The sequence below is a fragment of the Mustelus asterias genome, unplaced genomic scaffold, assembly GCF_964213995.1.
Source record: "Mustelus asterias unplaced genomic scaffold, sMusAst1.hap1.1 HAP1_SCAFFOLD_1724, whole genome shotgun sequence".
Classification (NCBI taxonomy): domain Eukaryota; kingdom Metazoa; phylum Chordata; class Chondrichthyes; order Carcharhiniformes; family Triakidae; genus Mustelus; species Mustelus asterias.
In genome coordinates this window covers 5800-31059 of record NW_027591669.1, presented here as the reverse complement: position 1 = coordinate 31059, position 25260 = coordinate 5800, and the positions used below count along the sequence as shown (strand labels likewise).

At 51.0% G+C, this 25260-nt stretch overlaps 1 protein-coding gene across 1 annotated transcript; it reads left to right on the top strand.

The window, feature by feature from the left end:
• Nucleotides 1–4958: 4958 nt before the first annotated feature.
• On the top strand, nucleotides 4959–24931 carry LOC144488624 (equilibrative nucleobase transporter 1-like; the record flags this gene model as incomplete). The annotated part of the gene is made up of 3 exons (XM_078206688.1): nucleotides 4959–5090; nucleotides 23346–23579; nucleotides 24799–24931. Coding segments are annotated over exons 2-3 (320 nt in total), but the record flags the coding sequence as incomplete, so codon positions are not given.
• Between the last annotated feature and the right edge of the window lie 329 nt (nucleotides 24932–25260).

Genomic DNA, 25260 nt, shown 5'->3' with positions numbered 1-25260 from the left:
CTTTTGCCCCTTCACATTCGATAAAGCACTGACATCTGCTAACCCTTCCTCTGCACAGCAACACCTCAGATCAGGATGTGACATGGAGGGAATCTGGTCTCCTTCATCCTCTGGGGAAGGCCGAAGAAGGAAAATGTTCCGGGGTCCTGGGTGGAAATAGCAGACACCGACTTCTCTCGAAGGTCAGGGAGCTGATAAACATTTTACACGACTGCACAGAGCAAGCAAGAAATTATCATTTCAGCAAGTTAAACTCCGCACTATTTAACTGCCAAAACATTTTAATCCCAACTTTGTAACTTCCACATTGGAGTTGTGTGTGTGTGTGTTTAAATGTAAATATTAGTAAATATTAGTGTGTGTTGGAGCTGTGTGTGTGTTTAAATGTAAATATTAGTGAATATTAGTGTGTGTTGGAGCTGTGTGTGTGTGTTTAAATGGAAATATTAGTGAATATTAGTGTGTGTTGGTGGTGTCTGTGAGTTTAAATGTGAATATTAGTGTGTGCTGGAGCTGTGTGTGTTTAAATATAAATATTAGTGAATATTAGTGTGTGTTGGAGCTGTGTGTGTGTGTTTAAATGTAAATATTAGTGAATATTAGTGTGTGTTGGAGCTGTGTGTGTGTTTAAATGTAAATATTAGTGAATATTAGTGTGTGTTGGAGCTGTGTGTGTGTGTTTAAATGTAAATATTAGTGAATATTAGTGTGTGTTGGAGCTGTGTGTGTGTTTAAATGTAAATATTAGTAAATATTAGTGTGTGTTGGAGCTGTGTGTGTGTTTAAATGTAAATATTAGTGAATATTAGTGTGTGTTGGAGCTGTGTGTTTGTGTTTAAATGTAAATATTAGTGAATATGAGTGTGTGTTGGAGCTGTGTGTGTGTTTAAATGTAAATATTAGTGAATATTAGTGTGTGTTGGAGCTGTGTGCGTGTGTTTAAATGTATATATTAGTAAATATTAGTGTGTGTTGGAGCTGTGTGTGTGTGTTTAAATGGAAATATTAGTGAATATTAGTGTGTGTTGGTGGTGTCTGTGAGTTTAAATGTGAATATTAGTGAATATTAGTGTGTGTTGGTGGTGTCTGTGAGTTGAAATGTGAATATTAGTGAATATTAGTGTGTGCTGGAGCTGTGTGTGTTTAAATATAAAGATTAGTGAATATTAGTGTGTGCTGGAGCTGTGTGTGTTTAAATATAAAGATTAGTGAATATTAGCGTGTGTTGGAGCTGTGTGTGTGTTTAAATGTAAATATTAGTGAATATTAGTGTGTGTTGGAGCGGTGTGTGTGTTTAAATGTAAATATTAGTGAATATTAGTGTGTGTTGGAGCTGTGTGTGTGTGTTTAAATGTAAATATTCGTGAATATTAGTGTGTGTTGGAGCTGTGTGTGTGTTTAAATGTAAATATTAGTGAATATTAGTGTGTGTTGGAGCTGTGTGTGTGTGTTTAAATGTAAATATTAGTGAATATTAGTGTGTGTTGGAGCTGTGTGTGTGTTTAAATGTAAATATTAGTGAATATTAGTGTGTGTTGGAGCTGTGCGTGTGTGTGTTTTAATGTAAATATTAGTGAATATTAGTGTGTGTTGGAGCTGTGTGTGTGTTTAAATGTAAATATTAGTGAATATGAGCGTGTGTTGGAGCTGTGTGTGTGTTTAAATGTAAATATTAGTGAATATTAGTGTGTGTTGGAGCTGTGTGTGTGTTTAAATGTAAATATTTGTGAATATTAGTGTGTGTTGGAGCTGTGTGTGTTTGTGTTTAAATGTAAATATTAATGAATATTCATGTGTGTTGGAGCTGTGTGTGTGTTTAAATGTAAATATTAGTGAATATTAGTGTGTGTTGGAGCTGTGTGTGTGTTTAAATGTAAATATTAGTGAATATTAGTGTGTGTTGGAGCTGTGCGTGTGTGTTTAAATGTAAATATTAGTAAATATTAGTGTGTGTTGGAGCTGTGTGTGTTTAAATGTAAATATTAGTGAATATTAGTGTGTGTTGGAGCTGTGCGTGTGTTTAAATGTAAATATTAGTGAATATTAGTGTGTGTTGGAGCTGTGTGTGTGTTTAAATGTAAATATTAGTAAATATTAGTGTGTGTTGGAGTTGTGTGTGTGTTTGAATGTAAATATTAGTGAATATTAGTCTGTGTTGGAGCTGTGTGTGTGTGTTTAATTGTAAATATTAGTGAATATTAGTGTGTGTTGGAGCTGTGTGTGTGTTTAAATGTAAATATTAGTGAATATTAGTGTGTTGGAGCTGTGTGTGTGTTTAAATGTAAATATTAGTGAATATTAGTGTGTGTTGGAGCTGTGTGTGTGTTTAAATGTAAATATTAGTGAATATTAGTGTGTGTTGGAGCTGTGTGTGTGTTTAAATGTAAATATTCGTGAATATTAGTGGGTGTTGGAGCTGTGTGTGTTTAAATGTAAATATTAGTGAATATTAGTGTGTGTTGGAGCTGTGTGTGTGTTTAAATGTAAATATTAGGATATATTGAGAGAAAGTGGATTAAATACACGGAGAGAGAGTGGTGATAAAGGAGAGGGTTTTACACAGGGACACAGAGAGTGAGGGGTGATGAAGGAGAGGGTTTTACACAGGGACACAGAGAGAGAGTGAGGGGTGATGAAGGAGAGGGTTTTACACAGGGACACAGAGAGAGAGAGTGGTGATGAAGGAGAGGGTTTCACACAGGGACACACAGAGAGAGAGAGTGGTGATGAAGGAGAGGGTTTTACACAGGGACACAGAGAGAGAGAGTGGTGATGAAGGAGAGGGTTTTACACAGGGACACAGAGAGAGAGTGAGGGGTGATAAAGGAGAGGGTTTTACACAGGGACACAGAGAGAGAGTGGTGATGAAGGGGAGGGTTTTACACAGGGACACAGAGAGAGTGGGGTGATGAAGGAGAGGGTTTTACACAGGGACACACAGAGAGAGTGGTGATGAAGGAGAGGGTTTTACACAGGGACACAGAGAGAGAGTGGTGATGAAGGGGAGGGTTTTACACAGGGACACAGAGAGTGAGGGGTGATGAAGGAGAGGGTTTTACACAGGGACACAGAGAGAGAGTGAGGGGTGATAAAGGAGAGGGTTTTACACAGGGACACAGAGAGAGTGGTGATGAAGGGGAGGGTTTTACACAGGGACACAGAGAGAGAGTGAGGGGTGATGAAGGAGAGGGTTTTACACAGGGACACAGAGAGAGAGAGTGGTGATGAAGGAGAGGGTTTTACACAGGGACACAGAGAGAGAGAGTGGTGATGAAGGAGAGGGTTTCACACAGGGACACAGAGAGAGTGAGGGGTGATGAAGGAGAGGGTTTTACACAGGGACACAGAGAGAGAGAGTGGTGATGAAGGAGAGGGTTTCACACAGGGACACAGAGAGAGAGAGTGGTGATGAAGGGGAGGGTTTTACACAGGGACACAGAGAGAGAGTGAGGGGTGATGAAGGAGAGGGTTTTACACAGGGACACAGAGAGAGAGTGGGGGGTGATGAAGGAGAGGGTTTTACACAGGGACACAGAGAGAGAGTGAGGGGTGATGAAGGAGAGGGTTTCACACAGGGACACAGAGAGAGTGAGGGGTGATGAAGGAGAGGGTTTTACACAGGGACACAGAGAGAGAGAGGGGTGATGAAGGAGAGGGTTTTACACAGGGACACAGAGAGAGAGAGTGGTGATGAAGGGGAGGGTTTCACACAGGGACACAGAGAGAGAGTGAGGGGTGATGAAGGAGAGGGTTTTACACAGGGACACAGAGAGAGAGAGTGGTGATGAAGGGGAGGGTTTCGCACAGGGACACAGAGAGAGAGAGTGGTGATGAAGGGGAGGGTTTTACACAGGGACACAGAGAGAGAGAGTGGTGATGAAGGGGAGGGTTTCGCACAGGGACACAGAGAGAGAGAGTGGTGATGAAGGGGAGGGTTTCGCACAGGGACACAGAGAGAGAGAGTGGTGATGAAGGGGAGGGTTTTACACAGGGACACAGAGAGAGAGAGTGGTGATGAAGGGGAGGGTTTTACACAGGGACACAGAGAGAGTGGGGGGTGATGAAGGGGAGGGTTTCACACAGGGACACAGAGAGAGAGAGTGGTGATGAAGGGGAGGGTTTCACACAGGGACACAGAGAGAGAGAGTGGTGATGAAGGGGAGGGTTTCACACAGGGACACAGAGAGAGAGTGGTGATGAAGGGGAGGGTTTTACACAGGGACACAGAGAGAGAGAGTGGTGATGAAGGGGAGGGTTTCACACAGGGACACAGAGAGAGAGTGGTGATGAAGGGGAGGGTTTCGCACAGGGACACAGAGAGAGAGAGTGGTGATGAAGGGGAGGGTTTCACACAGGGACACAGAGAGAGAGAGTGGTGATGAAGGGGAGGGTTTTACACAGGGACACAGAGAGAGAGTGGTGATGAAGGGGAGGGTTTTACACAGGGACACAGAGAGAGAGTGGTGATGAAGGAGAGGGTTTTACACAGGGACACACAGAGAGAGAGTGTGGTGATGAAGGGGAGGGTTTCGCACAGGGACACAGAGAGAGAGAGTGGTGATGAAGGGGAGGGTTTCACACAGGGACACAGAGAGAGAGAGTGGTGATGAAGGGGAGGGTTTTACACAGGGACACAGAGAGAGAGTGGTGATGAAGGGGAGGGTTTTACACAGGGACACAGAGAGAGAGTGGTGATGAAGGGGAGGGTTTTACACAGGGACACAGAGAGAGAGAGTGGTGATGAAGGGGAGGGTTTCACACAGGGACACAGAGAGAGAGAGTGGTGATGAAGGGGAGGGTTTCACACAGGGACACAGAGAGAGAGAGTGGTGATGAAGGGGAGGGTTTCACACAGGGACACAGAGAGAGTGGGGGGTGATGATTCAGTACAGGAAGTGCTGACTGTGGTTTCACTCCTGTCAATCTGCTTGCTACGTTTCCCTCTCCAGCCTCTGTCATTGGCTCTTGGCTTCCGACGCAGATGGAACTTGAAATTTGACTTTTCCACTCCATGTGATCTGTGATCCATACTGACAGAGTCTGTCTGGAGGAGAGCACGCGATTACAGACTGGATCTCTCATCGGCACAGGTAATTCCCTCCCACCTCCAATCCCATGCCCACACTTGGCTGCTGTTGTGTTTCTGTTGTGTTTCAGTGGTGGCACAGACTCTGCTCCTCACGGCGGGTCCGGATCACACTCCTTCATTTCTCTCTCTGTCTCATTCTCTGTATCTCCCTCTCTCTCTCTCTCTCTCTCTCTGTGTCTCTCTGTCTGTCTCTCTCTCTCTCTCTGTGTCTCTCTGTCTGTCTCTCTCTCTCTCTGTCTCTCTCTCCCTGTCTCTCTCTCTGTCTCTCTCCCTCTCTGTCTCTCTCCCTCTCTGTCCCTCTCTCTGTCTCTCTCTCTCTCTGTCTCTTGCTCTCTCTCTGTCTCTTGCTCTCTCGTTCTCTCTCCTTCTGTGTCTCTCCCTCCGTCTGTGTCGCTCTCAGTCTCTCCATGTCTCTGCCTCTCCCTCTCCTTATCTCTCTCCCTCTGTCTCTGTGCCTCTCTCTCCTGACTCCCTGTCTCTCTCCCTCTCTGACTTTCTCTCTCCCTGTCTCCCTCTTTATCTGTCTCTTTCTCTCTCTCTCTGTCTCTCTCTCTGTCTCTCTCTCTCCCTGTCTCCCTCTCCCACTCTGTCTCTTGCTCTCTCCCTCTCTGACTTTCTCTCTCCCTCTCTCTCCCCGTCTCCCTCTCTATCTCTTTCTCTCTCCCTCTCTCTGTCTCTATCCCCCTATCATCTTCCCTCCCTCAGTAACAGTTACACAGGGCAGGACAGGCCTAGGCATGAGACATGCCCTGCACTCAGTTAGACGATCTCAACCAACTGTGACGATCAAAACCCCACTCACACAGGAATAGCACAGGGGCAACCGGGACAAAAAGAGGGGGAATCAGCCAGGGTTCCTGCTCCCGATCCCTGTCCAGTGACCCCTGGGTTAGAGAGAGAGGGGAAATCAGCCAGGGTTCCTGCTCCTGATCCCTGTCCAGTGACCCCTGGGTTAGAGAGAGAGGGGAAATCAGCCAGGGTTCCTGCTCCTGATCCCTGTCCAGTGATCCCTGGGTTAGAGAGAGAGAGAGAGGGGAAATCAGCCAGGGTTCCTGCTCCTGATCCCTGTCCAGTGATCCCTGGGTTAGAGAGAGAGGGGGAATCAGCCAGGGTTCCTGCTCCTGATCCCTGTCCAGTGATCCCTGGGTTAGAGAGAGAGGGGGAATCAGCCAGGGTTCCTGCTCCTGATCCCTGTCCAGTGATCCCTGGGTTAGAGAGAGAGGGGAAATCAGCCAGGGTTCCTGCTCCTGATCCCTGTCCAGTGATCCCTGGGTTAGAGAGAGAGAGGGGAAATCAGCCAGGGTTCCTGCTCCCGATCCCTGTCCAGTGATCCCTGGGTTAGAGAGAGAGAGGAAATCAGCCAGGATTCCTGCTCCTGATCACTGTCCAGTGATACCTGGGTTAGAGAGAGGGGAAATCAGCCAGGGTTCCTGCTCCTGATCACTGTCCAGTGATCCCTGGGTTAGAGAGAGAGAGAGAGGGGAAATCAGCCAGGGTTCCTGCTCCTGATCCCTGTCCAGTGATCCCTGGGTTAGAGAGAGAGAGGGGAAATCAGCCAGGGTTCCTGCTCCTGATCCCTGTCCAGTGATCCCTGGGTTAGAGAGAGAGAGAGGGGGGGAATCAGCCAGGGTCCTGCTCCTGATCCCTGTCCAGTGATCCCTGGGTTAGAGAGAGGGGGGAAATCAGCCAGGGTCCTGCTCCTGATCCCTGTCCAGTGATCCCTGGGTTAGAGAGAGAGAGAGAGGGGGGGAATCAGCCAGGGTTCCTGCTCCTGATCCCTGTCCAGTGATCCCTGGGTTAGAGAGAGAGGGGAAATCATCCAGGGTTCCTGCTCCTGATCCCTGTCCAGTGATCCCTGGGTTAGAGAGAGAGGGGAAATCAGCCAGGGTTCCTGCTCCCGATCACTGTCCAGTGATCCCTGGGTTAGAGAGAGAGGGGAAATCAGCCAGGGATCCTGATCCAGATTTGATTCTCAGTCTGTCTCTTAGAACATAGAACATAGAACATTACAGCACAGAACAGGCCCTTCGGCCCACGATGTTGTGCCGACCTTCATCTGAAACCAAGATCAAGCTATCCCACTCCCTACCATCCTGGTGTGCTCCATGTGCCTATCCAATAACCGCTTAAATGTTCCTAAAGTGTCTGACTCCACTATCACTGCAGGCAGTCCATTCCACACCCCAACAACTCTCTGCGTGAAGAACCTACCTCTGATATCCTTCCTATATCTCCCACCATGAACCCTATAGTTATGCCCCCTTGTAATAGCTCCATCCACCCAAGGAAATAGTCTTTGAACGTTCACTCTATCTATCCCTTTCATCATTTTATAAACCTCTATTAAGTCTCCCCTCAGCCTCCTCCGCTCCAGAGAGAACAGCCCTAGCTCCCTCAACCTTTCCTCATAAGACCGACACTCCAAACCAGGCAGCATCCTGGTAAATCTCCTCTGCACTCTTTCCAGCGCTTCCACATCCTTCTTATAGTGAGGTGACCAGAACTGCACACAATATTCCAAATGCGGTCTCACCAAGGTCCTGTACAGTTGCAGCATAACCCCACGGCTCTTAAACTCCAACCCCCTGTTAATAAAAGCTAACACACTATAGGCCTTCTTCACAGCTCTATCCACTTGAGTGGCAACCTTTAGAGATCTGTGGATATAGACCCCAAGATCTCTCTGTTCCTCCACAGTCTTCAGAACCCTACCTTTGACCCTGTAATCCACATTTAAATTAGTCCTACCAAAATGAATCACCTCACATTTATCAGGGTTAAACTCCATTTGCCATTTTTCAGCCCAGCTTTGCATCCTATCTATGTCTCTTTGCAGCCTACAACAGCCCTCCACCTCATCCACTACTCCACCAATCTTGGTGTCATCAGCAAATTTACTGATCCACCCTTCAGCCCCCTCCTCTAAGTCATTAATAAAAATCACAAAGAGCAGAGGACCAAGCACCGATCCCTGCGGCACTCCGCTAGCAACCTGCCTCCAGTCCGAAAATTTTCCATCCACCACCACCCTCTGTCTTCGATCAGATACGGAAGGGAAATGATTCCTGGCAGTTAGTTAGTTCCAAATGTCAGCTCATTTTCTGCTGAGTGTCTGCCCAATCCCTGTAAATATGCAATACTGCAGAGAACTGTCAGAGGGTCAGTGCTGAGGGAGTGCCGCACTGTCAGAGAGTCAGTGCTGAGGGAGTGCCGCACTGTCAGAGAGTCAGTGCTGAGGGAGTGCCGCACTGTCAGGGGGTCAGTGCTGAGGGAGTGCCGCACTGTCAGAGGGTCAGTGGTGAGGGAGTGCCGCACTGTCAGAGGGTAAGTGCTGAGGGAGTGCCGCACTGTCAGAGGGTCAGTGCTGAGGGACTGCCGCACTGTCAGAGGGTCAGTGCTGAGGGAGTGCCGCACTGTCAGAGGGTCAGTGCTGAGGGAGTGCCGCACTGTCAGAGGGTCAGTGCTGAGGGAGTGCCGCACTGTCAGGGGGTCAGTGCTGAGGGAGTGCCGCACTGTCAGAGGGTCAGTACTGAGGGAGTGCCGCACTGTCAGAGGGTCAGTGCTGAGGGAGTGCTGCACTGTCAGAGGGTCAGTGCTGAGGGAGTGCCGCACTGTCAGAGGGTCAGTGCTGAGGGAGTGCTGCACTGTCAGAGGGTCAGTGCTGAGTGAGTGCCGCACTGTCAGAGGGTCAGTGCTGAGTGAGTGCCGCACTGTCAGAGGGTCAGTGCTGAGGGAGTGCCGCACTGTCAGAGGGTCAGTGCTGAGGGAGTGCTGCACTGTCAGAGGGTCAGTGCTGAGGGAGTGCCGCACTGTCAGAGGGTCAGTACTGAGGGAGTGCCGCACTGTCAGAGGGTCAGTGCTGAGAGAGTGCCGCACTGTCAGAGGGTCAGTACTGAGGGAGTGCCGCACTGTCAGAGGGTCAGTGCTGAGGGAGTGCCGCACTGTCAGAGGGTCAGTACTGAGGGAGTGCCGCACTGTCAGAGGGTCAGTGCTGAGGGAGTGCCGCACTGTCAGAGGGTCAGTGCTGAGGGAGTGCCGCACTGTCAGAGGGTCAGTGCTGAGGGAGTGCCGCACTGTCAGAGGGTCAGTGCTGAGGGAGTGCCACACTGTCAGAGGGTCAGTGTCATAGAGTCACAGAGGTTTACAGCCCAACTTGTCCATGCCACCCTTTTTTTAAATCCCTAAGCTAATCCCAATTTCCCGCATTTGGCCCATATCCCTCTATACCCATCGTACCCATGTAACTGTCTAAACGCTTTTTAAAATACCAAATTGTACCCGCCTCTACTACTGCCTCTGGCAGCTTGTTCCAGACACTCACCACCCTCTGTGTGAAAAAATTGCCCCTCTGGACACTTTTGTATCTCTCCCCTCTCACCTTAAACCTATGCCCTCTAGTTTTGGACTCCCCGACCTTTGGGAAAAGATATTGACTATCTAGCTGATCTGTGCCCCTCATTATTTTATAGACCTCTATAAGGTCACCCCTCAGCCTCCTACGCTCCAGAGAGAAAAGTCCCAGTCTATCCAGCCTCTCCTTATAACTCAATCCATCAAGTCCCGGTAGCGTCCTAGTAAATCTTTTCTGCACTCTTTCTAGTTTAATAATATCCTTTCTATAATAGGGTGACCAGAACTGTACACAGTATTCCAAGTGTGGCCTTACCAATGTCTTGTACAACTTCAACAAGACGTCCCAACTCCTGTATTCAATGTTCTGACCAATGAAACCAAGCATGCCGAATGCCTTCTTCACCACTCTGTCCACCTGTGACTCCACTTTCAAGGAGCTATGAACCTGTACCCCGAGATCTCTTTGTTCTGTAACTCTCCCCAACGCCCTACCATTAACTGAGTAATATCCTGCCCTGGTTCAATCTACCAAAATGCATCACCTCACATTTATCTAAATTAAACTCCATCTGCCATTCGTCAGCCCACTGGCCCAATTGATCACGATCCCGTTGCAATTGGAGATAACCTTCCTCACTGTCCAGGGGAAATCATGATGTGGAGATGCCGGCGTTGGACTGGGGTGAACACAGTAAGAGCTTTAACAACACCAGGTTAAAGTCCAACAGGTTTATTTGGTAAGTCACGCAGTCACGGGCATTCAGCCTCTGATCTTCGGGTAAGCGTTCTCCAAGGCGGCCTTCACGACACACGACAGCGCAGAGTCGCTGAGCAGAAACTGATAGCCAAGTTCCGCACACATGAGGACGGCCTAAACCGGGATGTTGGATTTCTGTCACACTATCCGTGACCCCCACAGCTTTCCCCCTGGACTTGCAGAATCTCACTGGCTGTCCTGTCTGGAGACAATACACACCTCTTTAACCTGTGCTTAATGCTCCCTCCACTCACATTGTCTGTATCTTTAAGACCTGGCTGGCTGTAGAGATTCGCATTCTAATCAGTATTCTGTAACTCGATTTCTGTGTCTCTGTGCCCTGTTTGAGAGCAGATTTCCACTCCATCTGACGAAGGAGCCGCGCTCCGAAAGCTAATGGTATTTGCTACCAAATAAACCTGTTAGACTTTAACCTGGTGTTGTTAAAACTCTTACAGGGGAAATCAGCCAGGGTTCCTGCTCCAGATTTGATTCTCAGTCTGTCTCTTCTGGGAAGGGAAATGATTCCTGGAAGTTAGTTAGTTCCAAATGTCAGCTCATTTTCTGCTGAGCGTCTGCCCAATCCCTGTAAATATGCAAGACTTCAGAGAACTGTCAGAGAGTCAGTACTGAGGGAGCGCCGCACTGTCAGAGGGTCAGTGCTGAGGGAGTGCTGCACTGTCAGAGGGTCAGTGCTGAGGGAGTGCTGCACTGTCAGAGGGTCAGTGCTGAGGGAGTGCTGCACTGTCAGAGGGTCAGTGCTGAGGGAGTGCCGCACTGTCAGAGGGTCAGTGCTGAGGGAGTGCTGCACTGTCAGAGGGTCAGTGCCGAGGGAGTGCCGCACGGTCAGAAGGTCAGTACTGAGGGAGTGCCGCACTGTCAGAGGGTCAGTGCCGAGGGACCGCCGCACTGTCAGAGGGTCAGTGCTGAGGGAGTGCCGCACTGTCAGAGGGTCAGTGCTGAGGGAGCGCCGCACTGTCAGAGGGTCAGTGCTGAGGGACCGCCGCACTGTCAGAGGGTCAGTGCCGAGGGACCGCCGCACTGTCAGAGGGTCAGTGCTGAGGGAGTGCCGCACTGTCAGAGGGTCAGTGCTGAGGGAGCGCCGCACTGTCAGAGGGTCAGTACTGAGGGAGTGCCGCACTGTCAGAGGGTCAGTGCTGAGGGACCGCCGCACTGTCAGAGGGTCAGTGCTGAGGGAGTGCCGCACTGTCAGAGGGTCAGTGCTGAGGGAGCGCCGCACTGTCAGAGGGTCAGTGCTGAGGGAGTGCCGCACTGTCAGAGGGTCAGTGCTGAGGGAGTGCCGCACTGTCAGAGGGTCAGTGCTGAGGGAGCGCCGCACTGTCAGAGGGTCAGTGCTGAGGGAGCGCCGCACTGTCAGAGGGTCAGTGCTGAGGGAGCGCCGCACTGTCAGAGGGTCAGTGCTGAGGGAGTGCCGCACTGTCAGAGGGTCAGTGCTGAGGGAGCGCTGCACTGTCAGAGGGTCAGTGCTGAGGGAGTGCCGCACTGTCAGAGGGTCAGTATTGTGATCTCCCTCTGTTGCTATCTGTGCTGTGTTTGCTGTGGCCCTGTGTTAGTCACTGCCGTCCCCTCTCCCACTCGCTGGTCTGATCTCCCCAGCCTCCAGAACGTCCCCCCGTCTGGTTTGACCAGTGCTGGAACGGTGCGGGAGGCCGCGGGGGGAGGGGTGGGGGGGGGGGGGTGGGAATGAGGTGGATCTGAAATTTGGCCTTGCACTGTGGCAGGACTGAGAGACAGTGAAGATCCTCGCTCTCCGCAGTGTGTGCTGGTCGGGACACATCCGTAAGGCCTCAGTGCTGAGGGACAGGACAAGGAGCTCATTGTCTGGGGCTCCCTGGCTCCGCTCCCACCACTTGGTATGTTTGTCCTGTCGGGTGTTGATTGGGTTATGTTGTTAGGGAACCAGTTCCGATGCAGAGATTGCAATGCTTTGCCTGCTGTTTTCCATTGATCTGTCGCTGCTGCTGTGTAATCCTCTCTCTCTCCCCTCCCCCCCTCTCCCGCTCCTCCCACGCTATCTCCAGCTCCCCTCTCCCTCCTATTGTCAGCCCCTCGGGCTCTCCCCCGCTCTATGCCAGGACAGATGGCCATCTCCCAGTCCGTGCTGTTGCTATCTCCGTATTCTGCTGACTAACACTGCCTCAGCACCGCCTGCAGCCTCACAGCAACTGAGGCACTCATCAGGTCACTGTGGCAGCGAGGGTTTGAGAACATTAACAGTCAGAAGTAGGCAGGGCCACACACACACACACACACACACACAGGGACACACACAGGGACACACACACACACACACAGGGACACACACACACACACACAGGGACACACACACACACACACACTCACACACACACACACAGGGACACACACACACACTGGGACACACACACACCCACACTGGGACACACACACACAGGGACACACACACAGACACACACACTGGGACACACACACACGCACACAGGGACACACACACCCACACTGGGACACACACACACAGGGACACACACACTGGGACACACACACACACACACACAGGGACACACACACCCACACTAGGACACACACACACAGGGACACACACACAGACACACACACTGGGACACACACACACACACAGAGACACACACACACACACACTGGGACACACACACACACACACAGGGACACACACACACACACACACACAGGGACACACACACACACACACACACTGGGACACACACACACACACAGGGACACACACACACACACACAGGGACACACACACACACACACTGGGACACACACACACACACATAGGGACACACACACACACACTGGGACACACACACACACACACAGGGACACACACACACACACACTGGGACACACACACACACACTGGGACACACACACACACACACACACACTGGGACACACACACACACACACACACACTGGGACACACACACACACACACACACACAGGGACACACACACAGGGACACACACACACACTGGGACACACGCACACACACACACACAGGGACACACACACACACACAGGGACACACACACACACACACACACAGGGACACACACACACACACACAGGGACACACACACACACACTGGGACACACACACACTGGGACACACACACACACACACACACACACACAGGGACACACACACACACACTGGGACACACACACACACACTGGGACACACACACACACAGGGGGACACACACACACACAGGGACACACACACACACACACACTGGGACACACACACACACACACAGGGACACACACACACACAGGGACACACACACACACACTGGGACACACACACACACACACACACACAGGGACACACACACACACAGGGACACACACACACACACACAGGGACACACACACAGGGACACACACACACACACACACACAGGGACACACACACACACAGGGACACACACACACACACACACTGGGACACACACACACACACAGGGACACACACACACACACAGGGGGACACACACACACACGGACACACACACACACAGGGACACACACACGCACACACACTGGGACACACACACACACACAGGGACACACACACACACAGGGACACACACACACACACACACAGGGACACACACACACACAGGGACACACACACACACACACTGGGACACACACACACACACTGGGACACACACACACACAGGGACACACACACACACACTCACACACACGCAGTGACACACAGACTCTCATAGGGACACACACACACAGGGACACACACACACAGGGACACTCACACACACACCCACACACACGCAGTGACACACAGACTCTCATAGGGACACACACACACAGGGACACACACACACAGACACACACACACACAGGGACACACACAGGGACACACACACACAGGGACACACACACCCACACAGGGACACTCACACACACACACACACACACAGGGACACACACACACACAGGGACACTCACACACACACAGGGACACACACACACAGGGACACACACACACACACACACACAGGGACACACACACACACACACAGGGACACAGACACAGAGACACACACTCACACACAGGGACACACACAGGGACACACTCACACAGGGACACACACACACATGGGGACGTACACACACATGGACACTTACGCACACACAGGGACACAGACACAGGGACACACACACAGGGACACACACTCACACACAGGGACACACACACACACAAACACACAGGGGGACGCACACACACATGGACACTTACACACACACAGGGACATACACACAGGGACACACACTCACACACAGGGACACACACACAGGGACGCAAACACAGAGACACACACTCACACACAGGGACACACACACAGGGACGCACACACAGGGACACACACTCACACACAGGGACACACACACAGGGACGCACACACAGGGACACACTCACACACAGGGACACACTCACAGTGACACACACACAGGGACACACACTCACACACAGGGACACACACTCACACACAGGGACACACTCACAGTGACACACACACAGGGACACACTCACACACAGGGACACACACACAGAGACACACACACACACAGGGACACACACACAGGGGCGCACACACAGGGACACACTCACACACAGGGGGACGCACACACACATGGACACTTACACACACACAGGGACACACACACAGAGACACACTCACACACAGGGACACACACAGTGACACACACACAGGGACACACTCACACACAGGGACACACTCACAGGGACACACACACAGGGACACACACAGGGACACACACTCACACACAGGGACACACACACAGGGACGCACACACAGGGACACACACTCACACACAGGGACACACACACAGGGACGCACACACAGGGACACACACTCACACACAGGGACACACACTCACACACAGGGACACACACACACACACACAGGCGGACGCACACACACATGGACACTTACACACACACAGGGACATACACACAGGGACACACACTCACACACAGGGACACACACACAGAGACACACACTCACACACAGGGACACACACACAGAGACACACACTCACACACAGGGACACACACACAGGGACACACACACAGAGACACACACTCACACACAGGGACACACACACAGGGACACACACTCACTCACAGGGACACACACACTCACACACAGGGACACACACACAGAGACACACACTCACACAGGGACACACACACAGGGACACACTCACACAGGGACACACTCACACAGGGACACACACACACAGGGACACACACACAGGGACACACACACACACAGGGACACACACACACACACACACACACACAGGGACACACTCACACAGGGACACACACACAGGGACACACACACACAGGGACACACACACAGGGACACACACACACACAGGGACACACACACAGGGACACACTCACACAGGGACACACACACACAGGGACACTCACACAGGGACACACACAGGACACACTCACACACAGGGACACTCACACAGGGACACACACAGGACACACACACACACAGGGACGCACACACAGGGACACACTCACACAGGGACGCACACACGGAGGGACGCGCGCACACATAGAACACAGAACATTACAGCGCAGTACAGGCCCTTCGGCCCTCGATGTTGCGCCGACCAGTGAAACCAATCTAAAGCCCCTCTAATCTACACTATTCCAATATCATCCATATGTTTATCCAATGACCATTTAAATGCTCTTAATGTTGACGAGTCCACTACTGCTGCAGGCAGGGCATTCCACACCCTTACTACTCTCTGAGTAAAGAACCTGCCTCTAACATCCGTCCTATATCTCTCACCCCTCAATTTAAAGCTACGTCCCTTCGTGCTAGCCATCACCATCCGAGGAAAAAGTCTCTCACTGTCCACCCTATCTAATCCTCTGATCATCTTGTATGCCTCTATTAAGTCACCTCTTAACCTTCTTCTCTCTAACGAAAACAACCTCAAGCCCCTCAGCCTTTCCTCATACGATTTTCCCACCATACCAGGCAACATCCTGGTAAATCTCCTCTGCACCCTTTCCAACACTTCCACATCCTTCCTATAATGCGGTGACCAGAACTGTACGCAATACTCCAAGTGCGGCCGCACCAGAGTTTTGTACAGTTGCAGCATGACCTCCTGGCTCCGAAACTCAATCCCTCTACCAATAAAAGCTAACACTCCGTACGCCTTCTTAACAACCCTATCAACCTGGGTGCCAACTTTCAGGGATCTATGCACATGGACACCCAGATCCCTCTGTTCATCCACACTACCAAGTATCTTACCATTAGCCCAGTACTCTGTATTCCCGTTACTCCTTCCAAAGTGAATCACTTCACACTTTTCTGTATTAAACTCCATTTGCCACCTCTCAGCCCAGCTCTGCAGCTTATCTATGCGATAAAGAAAGGAAGGATAGACTATGAAGCTAGGCTAGCAATTAATATAAAAAATGATAGTAAAAGTTTTTATAAATATATAAAAAGGAATAGAGTGGCTAGAGTGAATGTTGGACCCTTGGAGGACGAGAGGGGGGAGTTAATAGTGGGAAATGAGGATATGGCTGAGTCTTTAAATAAGTTTTTTGTGTCGGTCTTCACGGTGGAGGACACAAATAGTATGCCAAATATTAACGATAGAGGGTTGGCAGCAGGAGAAATACTTAATACGATTAATGTTACCAGAGAGGCAGTGCTGGGTAGACTAATGGGACTGAAGGTGGATAAGTCCCCGGGTCCGGATGGAATGCATCCCAGGGTATTGAAAGAAATGTCAGAGGTAATAGTGGATGCGTTAGTGATTATTTATCAAAACTCGTTGCATTCTGGGGTAGTGCCGGTTGATTGGAAAACGGCTAATGTTACGCCGCTGTTTAAAAAAGGAAGGAGACAAAAGGCGGGTAACTATAGGCCGGTCAGCTTAACGTCTGTAGTAGGGAAAATGCTGGAATCCATTATTAAGGAGGAGATAGCAGGGCATCTGGATAGAAATGGTTCGATCAATCAGACGCAGCATGGATTCATGAGGGGAAAGTCATGCTTGATGAACATGTTGGATTTTTATGAAGATGTGACTAGGGTGGTTGATGGAGGAGAACCGGTGGATGCGGTGTTTTTGGATTTCCAAAAGGCGTTTGATAAGGTGCCCCATAAAAGGCTGCTGAAGAAGATTAGGGCACACGGAGTTGGGGGTAGTGTGTTAAAGTGGATTGGGGACTGGCTATCCGACAGGAAGCAAAGAGTCGGAATAAATGGGTGTTTTTCCGGTTGGAGGAAGGTAACTAGTGGCGTGCCGCAGGGATCGGTACTCGGGCCGCAACTGTTTACCATTTATATAGATGATCTGGAGGAGGGGACGGAGTGTAGGGTAACGAAGTTTGCAGACGACACAAAGATAAGTGGAAAAGTGAATCGTGTGGAGGACGGAGAAGATCTGCAGAGAGATTTGGACAGGCTGAGTGAGTGGGCGAGGATATGGCAAATGGAGTATAACGTTGATAAATGCGAGGTTATACACTTTGGAGGAAATAATAACAAATGGGATTACTATCTCAATGGAAACAAATTAAAACATGCTACCGTGCAAAGGGACCTGGGGATCCTTGTGCATGAGACGCAAAAGCCCAGTCTGCAGGTACAACAGGTGATCAAGAAGGCAAATGGGATGTTGGCCTATATTGCGAGGGGGATAGAATATAAAAGCAGGGATGTCTTGATGCACCTGTACAGGGCATTGGTGAGGCCGCAGCTGGAATACTGTGTGCAGTATTGGTCCCCTTATATGAGGAAGGATATATTGGCATTGGAGGGAGTGCAGAGAAGGTTCACCAGGTTGATACCGGAGATGAGGGGTTTGGATTATGAGGAGAGGCTGAGGAGATTGGGTTTGTACTCGTTGGAGTTTAGAAGGATGAGGGGGGATCTTATGGAGACTTATAAGATAATGCGGGGGCTGGATAGGGTGGAGGCGGAGAGATTCTTTCCACTTAGTAAGGAAGTTAAAACTAGAGGACACAGCCTCAAAATAAAGGGGGGTCGGTTTAAGACAGAGTTGAGGAGGAACTTCTTCTCCCAGAGGGTGGTGAATCTCTGGAATTCTCTGCCCACTGAGGTGGTGGAGGCTACCTTGCTGAATATGTTTAAAGCGCGGATGGATGGATTCCTGATCGGTAAGGGAATTAAGGGTTATGGGGATCAGGCGGGTAAGTGGTACTGATCCACGTCAGATCAGCCATGATCTTATTGAATGGCGGGGCAGGCTCGAGGGGCTAGATGGCCTACTCCTGCTCCTATTTCTTATGTTCTTATGTTCTATGTCCCACTGTAACCTGCCACTTCCCTCCGCACTGTCTACAACTCCACCGACTTTAGTGTCATCCGCAAATTTACTAATCCATCCTTCCACGCCCTCAGGTCATTAATAAAAATGACAAACAGCAGTGGCCCCAAAACAGATCCTTGCGGTACACCACTAGTAACTGAACTCCAGGATGAATATTTCCCATCAACCACGACCCTCTGTTTTCTTACAGCTAGCCAATTCCTGATCCAAACCACTAAATCACCCTCAATCCCATGTGTCCGTATTTTCTGCAAAAGCTTACCATGGGGAACCTTATCAAACACTTTGCTGAAGTCCATATACACCACATCAACCGCTTTACCCTCATCCATCTCTTCTCAAAGAACTCAATAAGGTTTGTGAGGCACGACCTACCCTTCACAAAACCGTGCTGACTATCCCTAATCAAATTATTCCTTTCCAGGTGATTATAAATCCTATCTCTTATAATCCTTTCCAATACTTTGCCCACAACAGAAGTAAGGCTCACCGGTCTATAATTACCAGGGTTGTCCCTACTCCCCTTCTTGAACAAGGGGACAACATTTGTTATCCTCCAGTCTTCTGGCACTGTTCCTGTATGTGGAGATGCCAGCGTTGGACTGGGGTAAACACAGTAAGAAGTTTAACAACACCAGGTTAAAGTCCAACAGGTTTATTTGGTAGCAAAAGCCACACAAGCTTTCGGAGCTCTAAGAGCTCTTAGAGCTCCGAAAGCTTGTGTGGCTTTTGCTACCAAATAAACCTGTTGGACTTTAACCTGGTGTTGTTAAACTTCTTACTGTTCCTGTAGACAATGACGACACAAAGATCAAAGCCAAAGGCTCTGCAATCTCCTCTCTAGCCTCCCAGAGAATCCTAGGATAAATCCCATCCGGCCCAGGGGACTTATCTATTTTTACCCTTTCCAGAATTGCTAACAGCTCCTCCTTATGAACATCAATCCTGTCCAGTCCAACAGCCTGCATCTCAGTACTCCCCTCAACAACACTGTCCCTCTCCAGTGTGAATACCGACGAAAAATATTCATTTAGTTCCTCTCCTATCTCTTCAGACTCCACGCACAACTTCCCACTCCTGTCCTTGACTGGCCCTAATCTTACCCTAGTCATTCTTTTACTCCTGACATACCTATAGAAAGCTTTAGGGTTTTCCTTGATCCTACCCGCCAAAGACTTCTCATGTCCCCTCCTGGCTCTTCTTAACTCTTTCTTTAGGTCCTTCCTGGCTAACTTGTAACTCTCAAGCTCCCTAACTGAGCCTTCACGTCTCATCTTCACATAAGTCTCCTTCTTCCTCTTCACAAGAGATTCAACCTCCTTAGTAAACCCCGGTTCCCTCACACGTCTGCTTCCTCCCTGCCTGACAGGTACATATTTATCAAGGACGCGTAGTAGCTGTTCCTTGAACAAGTTCCACATTACAATTGTGCCCATCCCCTGCAGTTTCCTTCCCCAACCTATGCCAGCTAAATCTCGCCTAATCGCATCATAATTTCCTTTCCCCCAGCTATAACTCTTGCCCTTTGGTATATACCTATCCTTTTCCATTGCTAAGGTAAACGTAATCGAATTGTGGTCACTGTCACCAAAGTGCTCCCCTACCTCCAAATCTAACACGTGGCCTGGTTCATTACCCAGTACCAAATCCAATGTGGCCTCGCCTCTTGTTGGTCTATCTACATACTGCGTCAGGAAGCCTTCCTCCACACACTGGACAGAAACTGACCCATCTAAAGTACTTGAACTATAGCTTTTCCAGTCAATATTTGTAAAGTTAAAGTCCCCCAGAACAACTACCCTGTCACACAGAGGGACGCAGACACAGAGGGACAGACACACACACACAGGGACATACATACAGACACAGGGACACACACTCACACACAGGGACACACACACTCACACACAGGGACACGCACACACAGGGACGCGCTCACACAGGGACGCGCGCACACACACATACACACACAGGGACACACACTCACACACACACACAGGGACACACACTCACACACACACACAGGGACACACACACACACACAATCACACACACAGAGGGACACACTCACACACTTACACACACACACAGGGACACACACACACACACAATCACACACACAGAGGGACACACTCACACACTTACACACACACACAGGGACACACACACACACACAATCACACACACAGAGGGACACACTCACACACTTACACACACACACAGGGACACACACACACACACAATCACACACACACAGGGACACACACTCACACACACACACAATCACACACACAGAGGGACACACTCACACACAATCACACACACAGGGACACGCACTCACACACACAGGGACACACACTCACACACACAGGGACACACACTCACACACACACACAGGGACACACACACACAGTAAGACACCCTCGGACACTCACAGAGGGACACACTAACACACTCTCACAGGAATCCCCGCTGGTGTTGAAACAGGAGCACACATTCTCCCTGTCTCCCACTCTCAGTCTCTCGTTCCCTTGTCACACTCACGCAAAGCACAATCTCCTGTTGTTCTGGCGACTCTCCAGCGGTTTTCCCTCTGTTATTGCTTCACTGACACCTTCTTATTTACAATTTACACAGATTTTGCTTTGAAGATAAGCAGCTCAGCACACAGGGACCTGATGCTCGTTACACGGCAGGGAACAGATTATGAGCTGTTAAAAATTAACAGTGGTGTTCGGAAACCCGCAGCCAAACTTCTTCCTTTAATCCACAGCATGTGTGTGCGCCCGTGTAGAGTCACACTCACACACTAACCCGCGTAGAGTCACACTCACACACTAACCCGCGTAGAGTCACACTCACACACTCACCCGCGTAGAGTAACACTCACACACTAACCCGTGTAGAGTCACACTCACACACTCACCCGCGTAGAGTCACACTCACACACTAACCCGCGTAGAGTCACACTCACACACTCACCCGCGTAGAGTAACACTCACACACTAACCCGTGTAGAGTCACACTCACACACTCACCCGCGTAGAGTCACACTCACACACTAACCCGTGTAGAGTCACACTCACACACTAACCCGCGTAGAGTCACACTCACACACTCACCCGCGTAAAGTCACACTCACTCACTCCCCGCGTAGAGTCACACTCACACACTCACCCGCGTAGAGTCACACTCACACACTCACCCGCGTAGAGTCACACTCACACACTAACCCGCGTAAAGTCACACTCACACACTCACCGTGTAGAGTCACACTCACACACTCTCACAGGAATCCCCGCTGGTGGTGAAACAGGAGCACACATTCTCCCTGTCTCCCACTCTCAGCCTCTCGTTCCCTTGTCACACTCACGTGTAGAGTCACACTCACACACTCACCCGCGTAGAGTCACACTCACTCACTCCCCGCGTAGAGTCACACTCATACACTAACCCGCGTAGAGTCACACTCACACACTCACCGTGTAGAGTCACAATCACACACTCACCCGCGTAGAGTCACACTCACACACTCACCCGTGTAGAGTCACACTCACCCGTGTAGAGTCACACTCACTCACTCCCCCGCGTAGCATCACACTCACACACTCACCCGCATAGAGTCACACTCACACACTCACCCGTGTAGAGTCACACTCACACACTCACCCGCGTAGAGTCACACTCACACACTAACCCGCGTAGAGTCACACTCACACACTAACCCGCGTAGAGTCACACTCACACACTCACCGTGTAGAGTCACACTCACACACTCACCCGCGTAAAGTCACACTCACTCACTCCCCGCGTAGAGTCACACTCACCCGCGTAGAGTCACACTCACACACTCACCCGCGTAGAGTCACACTCACACACTAACCCGCGTAAAGTCACACTCACACACTCACCGTGTAGAGTCACACTCACATACTCACCCGCGTAGAGTCACACTCACACACTCACCCGCGTAGAGTCACACTCACACACTCACCCGCGTAGAGTCACACTCACACACTAACCCGCGTAGAGTCACACTCACACACTCACCGTGTAGAGTCACACTCACACACTCACCCGCGTAGAGTCACACTCACACACTCACCCGCGTAGAGTCACACTCACCCGTGTAGAGTCACACTCACTCACTCCCCCGCGTAGCATCACACTCACACACTCACCCGCATAGAGTCACACTCACACACTCACCCGTGTAGAGTCACACTCACACACTCACCCGCGTAGAGTCACACTCACACACTCACCCGCGTAGAGTCACACTCACAACCACTCACCCGCGTCGAATCAGACATGGGGAGGCGATGGCCGAGTGGGATTATCGCCAGATTATTAATCCAGAAACTCAGCTGATGTTCTGGGGACCCGGGTTCGAATCCCGCCACGGCAGATGGTGGAATTTGAATTAAATTTTAAAATATCTGGAATTAAAAATCTACTGATGACCCATTGTCGGAAAAACCCATCTGGTTCCCTTTAGGGAAGGAAGTCTGCCGTCCTTACCCGGTCTGGCCTACACGTGACTCCAGAGCCACAGCAATGTGGTTGACTCTCAACTGCCCTCCAAGGGCAAATAGGGATGGGCAATAAATGCTGGGCCCAGCCAGCGACACCCATGTCCCACGGATGAGTTCAAAGGAACAAACACAAAACCTCTCTCACCTTTCTTTCCAATACAGGAACCGGAGCATCCCAGGATATTGAAGGGAATTTGGAAAGTCGGGGCATGGAGACCTTTGAGAGAATGAAGAGATACTTGACCTTTGCCAGCGGCCTGTTTGAGTGCATAGGCTTCGCGGGGGTAATCTTCGGCTGGGCTTCACTCGTCTTCATCCTGAAGAAGGAGAATTATTTTTCGGACCTCTGCATTCCACCAAACAACACCATCCACTACGGCACGGAGAACGGGACCCGTGAGTGTGTGTGTGTGTGTGTGGCAAGAGCGGGCGAGAGGGAGCAGCCCTCTCAGTCAACAGCAGGGGCAGAGAGAGGATGGCAGCTGTCACTGCGCTGTGCAAGAGCAGAAGGAGGTAGCAGAGAGTGGGGAGGAGAGAGAGGGACAGAGTGCGCACTGTCAGAGGGTCAGTGCTGAGGGAGTGCCGCACTGTCAGAGGGTCAGTGCTGAGGGAGTGCCGCACTGTCAGAGGGTCAGTACTGAGGGAGTGCCACACTGTCAGAGGGTCAGTGCTGAGGGAGTGCTGCACTGTCAGAGGGTCAGTACTGAGGGAGTGCCACACTGTCAGAGGGTCAGTGCTGAGGGAGTGCCGCACTGTCAGAGGGTCAGTGCTGAGGGAGTGCCGCACTGTCAGAGGGTCAGTACTGAGGGAGTGCCACACTGTCAGAGGGTCAGTGCTGAGGGAGTGCTGCACTGTCAGAGGGTCAGTGCTGAGGGAGTGCCGCACTGTCAGAGGGTCAGTGCTGAGGGAGTGCCGCACTGTCAGAGGGTCAGTGCTGAGGGAGTGCCGCACTGTCAGAGGGTCAGTGCTGAGGGAGTGCCGCACTGTCAGAGGGTCAGTGCTGAGGGAGCGCCGCACTGTCAGAGGGTCAGTGCTGAGGGAGTGCCGCACTGTCAGAGGGTCAGTGCTGAGGGAGTGCCGCACTGTCAGAGGGTCAGTGCTGAGGGAGTGCCGCACTGTCAGAGGGTCAGTGCTGAGGGAGTGCCGCACTGTCAGAGGGTCAGTGCTGAGGGAGTGCCGCACTGTCAGAGGGTCAGTGCTGAGGGAGTGCTGCACTGTCAGAGGGTCAGTGCTGAGGGAGTGCTGCACTGTCAGAGGGTCAGTGCTGAGGGAGTGCCGCACTGTCAGAGGGTCAGTACTGAGGGAGTGCCGCACTGTCAGAGGGTCAGTACTGAGGGAGTGCCGCACTGTCAGAGGGTCAGTGCTGAGGGAGTGCCGCACTGTCAGAGGGTCAGTGCTGAGGGAGTGCCGCACTGTCAGAGGGTCAGTGCTGAGGGAGTGCCGCACTGTCAGAGGGTCAGTGCTGAGGGAGTGCCGCACTGTCAGAGGGTCAGTGCTGAGGGAGTGCCGCACTGTCAGAGGGTCAGTGCTGAGGGAGTGCTGCACTGTCAGAGGGTCAGTGCTGAGGGAGTGCGTTGTAAGGATTTCTCTCTCACTCTCTCTCTCTCGCTCTCAGTATCCTGCGATCGTCAGGACGAACGCTTTGCTCTGATCTTCACCCTGGGCTCCTTCGTGAACAACTTTGTGACTCTTCCCTGCGGCTTCCTCTTCGATCATGTCGGCACCATGGGAACCCGTTTCCTCGGCATGTGAGTCCTTGACCTTTTCCCGGGAATTCCGGGGGCGTGCGGAAGGTGGGGCGCTCCGGGTCTGCCGGGATTGGCAGCAGCGGGGGGCAGGAGGAGGGCCTGGCAGTGGGAAGGGGCACAGGACGGTGGGGGAAGAAGGGGCAAGTTCGGGGGAACCAGCAGACGCTCGGCTGTTGGTCAGGTTGTCAAGGTTCTGGGATCCCCATCTGCCCGCTTATCGCCAGGGTATTCCAGAGCCCAGTGCAGAGTTGGAGGCCCAGTTGGATGGGCTTCACTTTTGTATTCATTCGTGGGCCGTATTCATCACTGACTGGACCACATTGATTCTC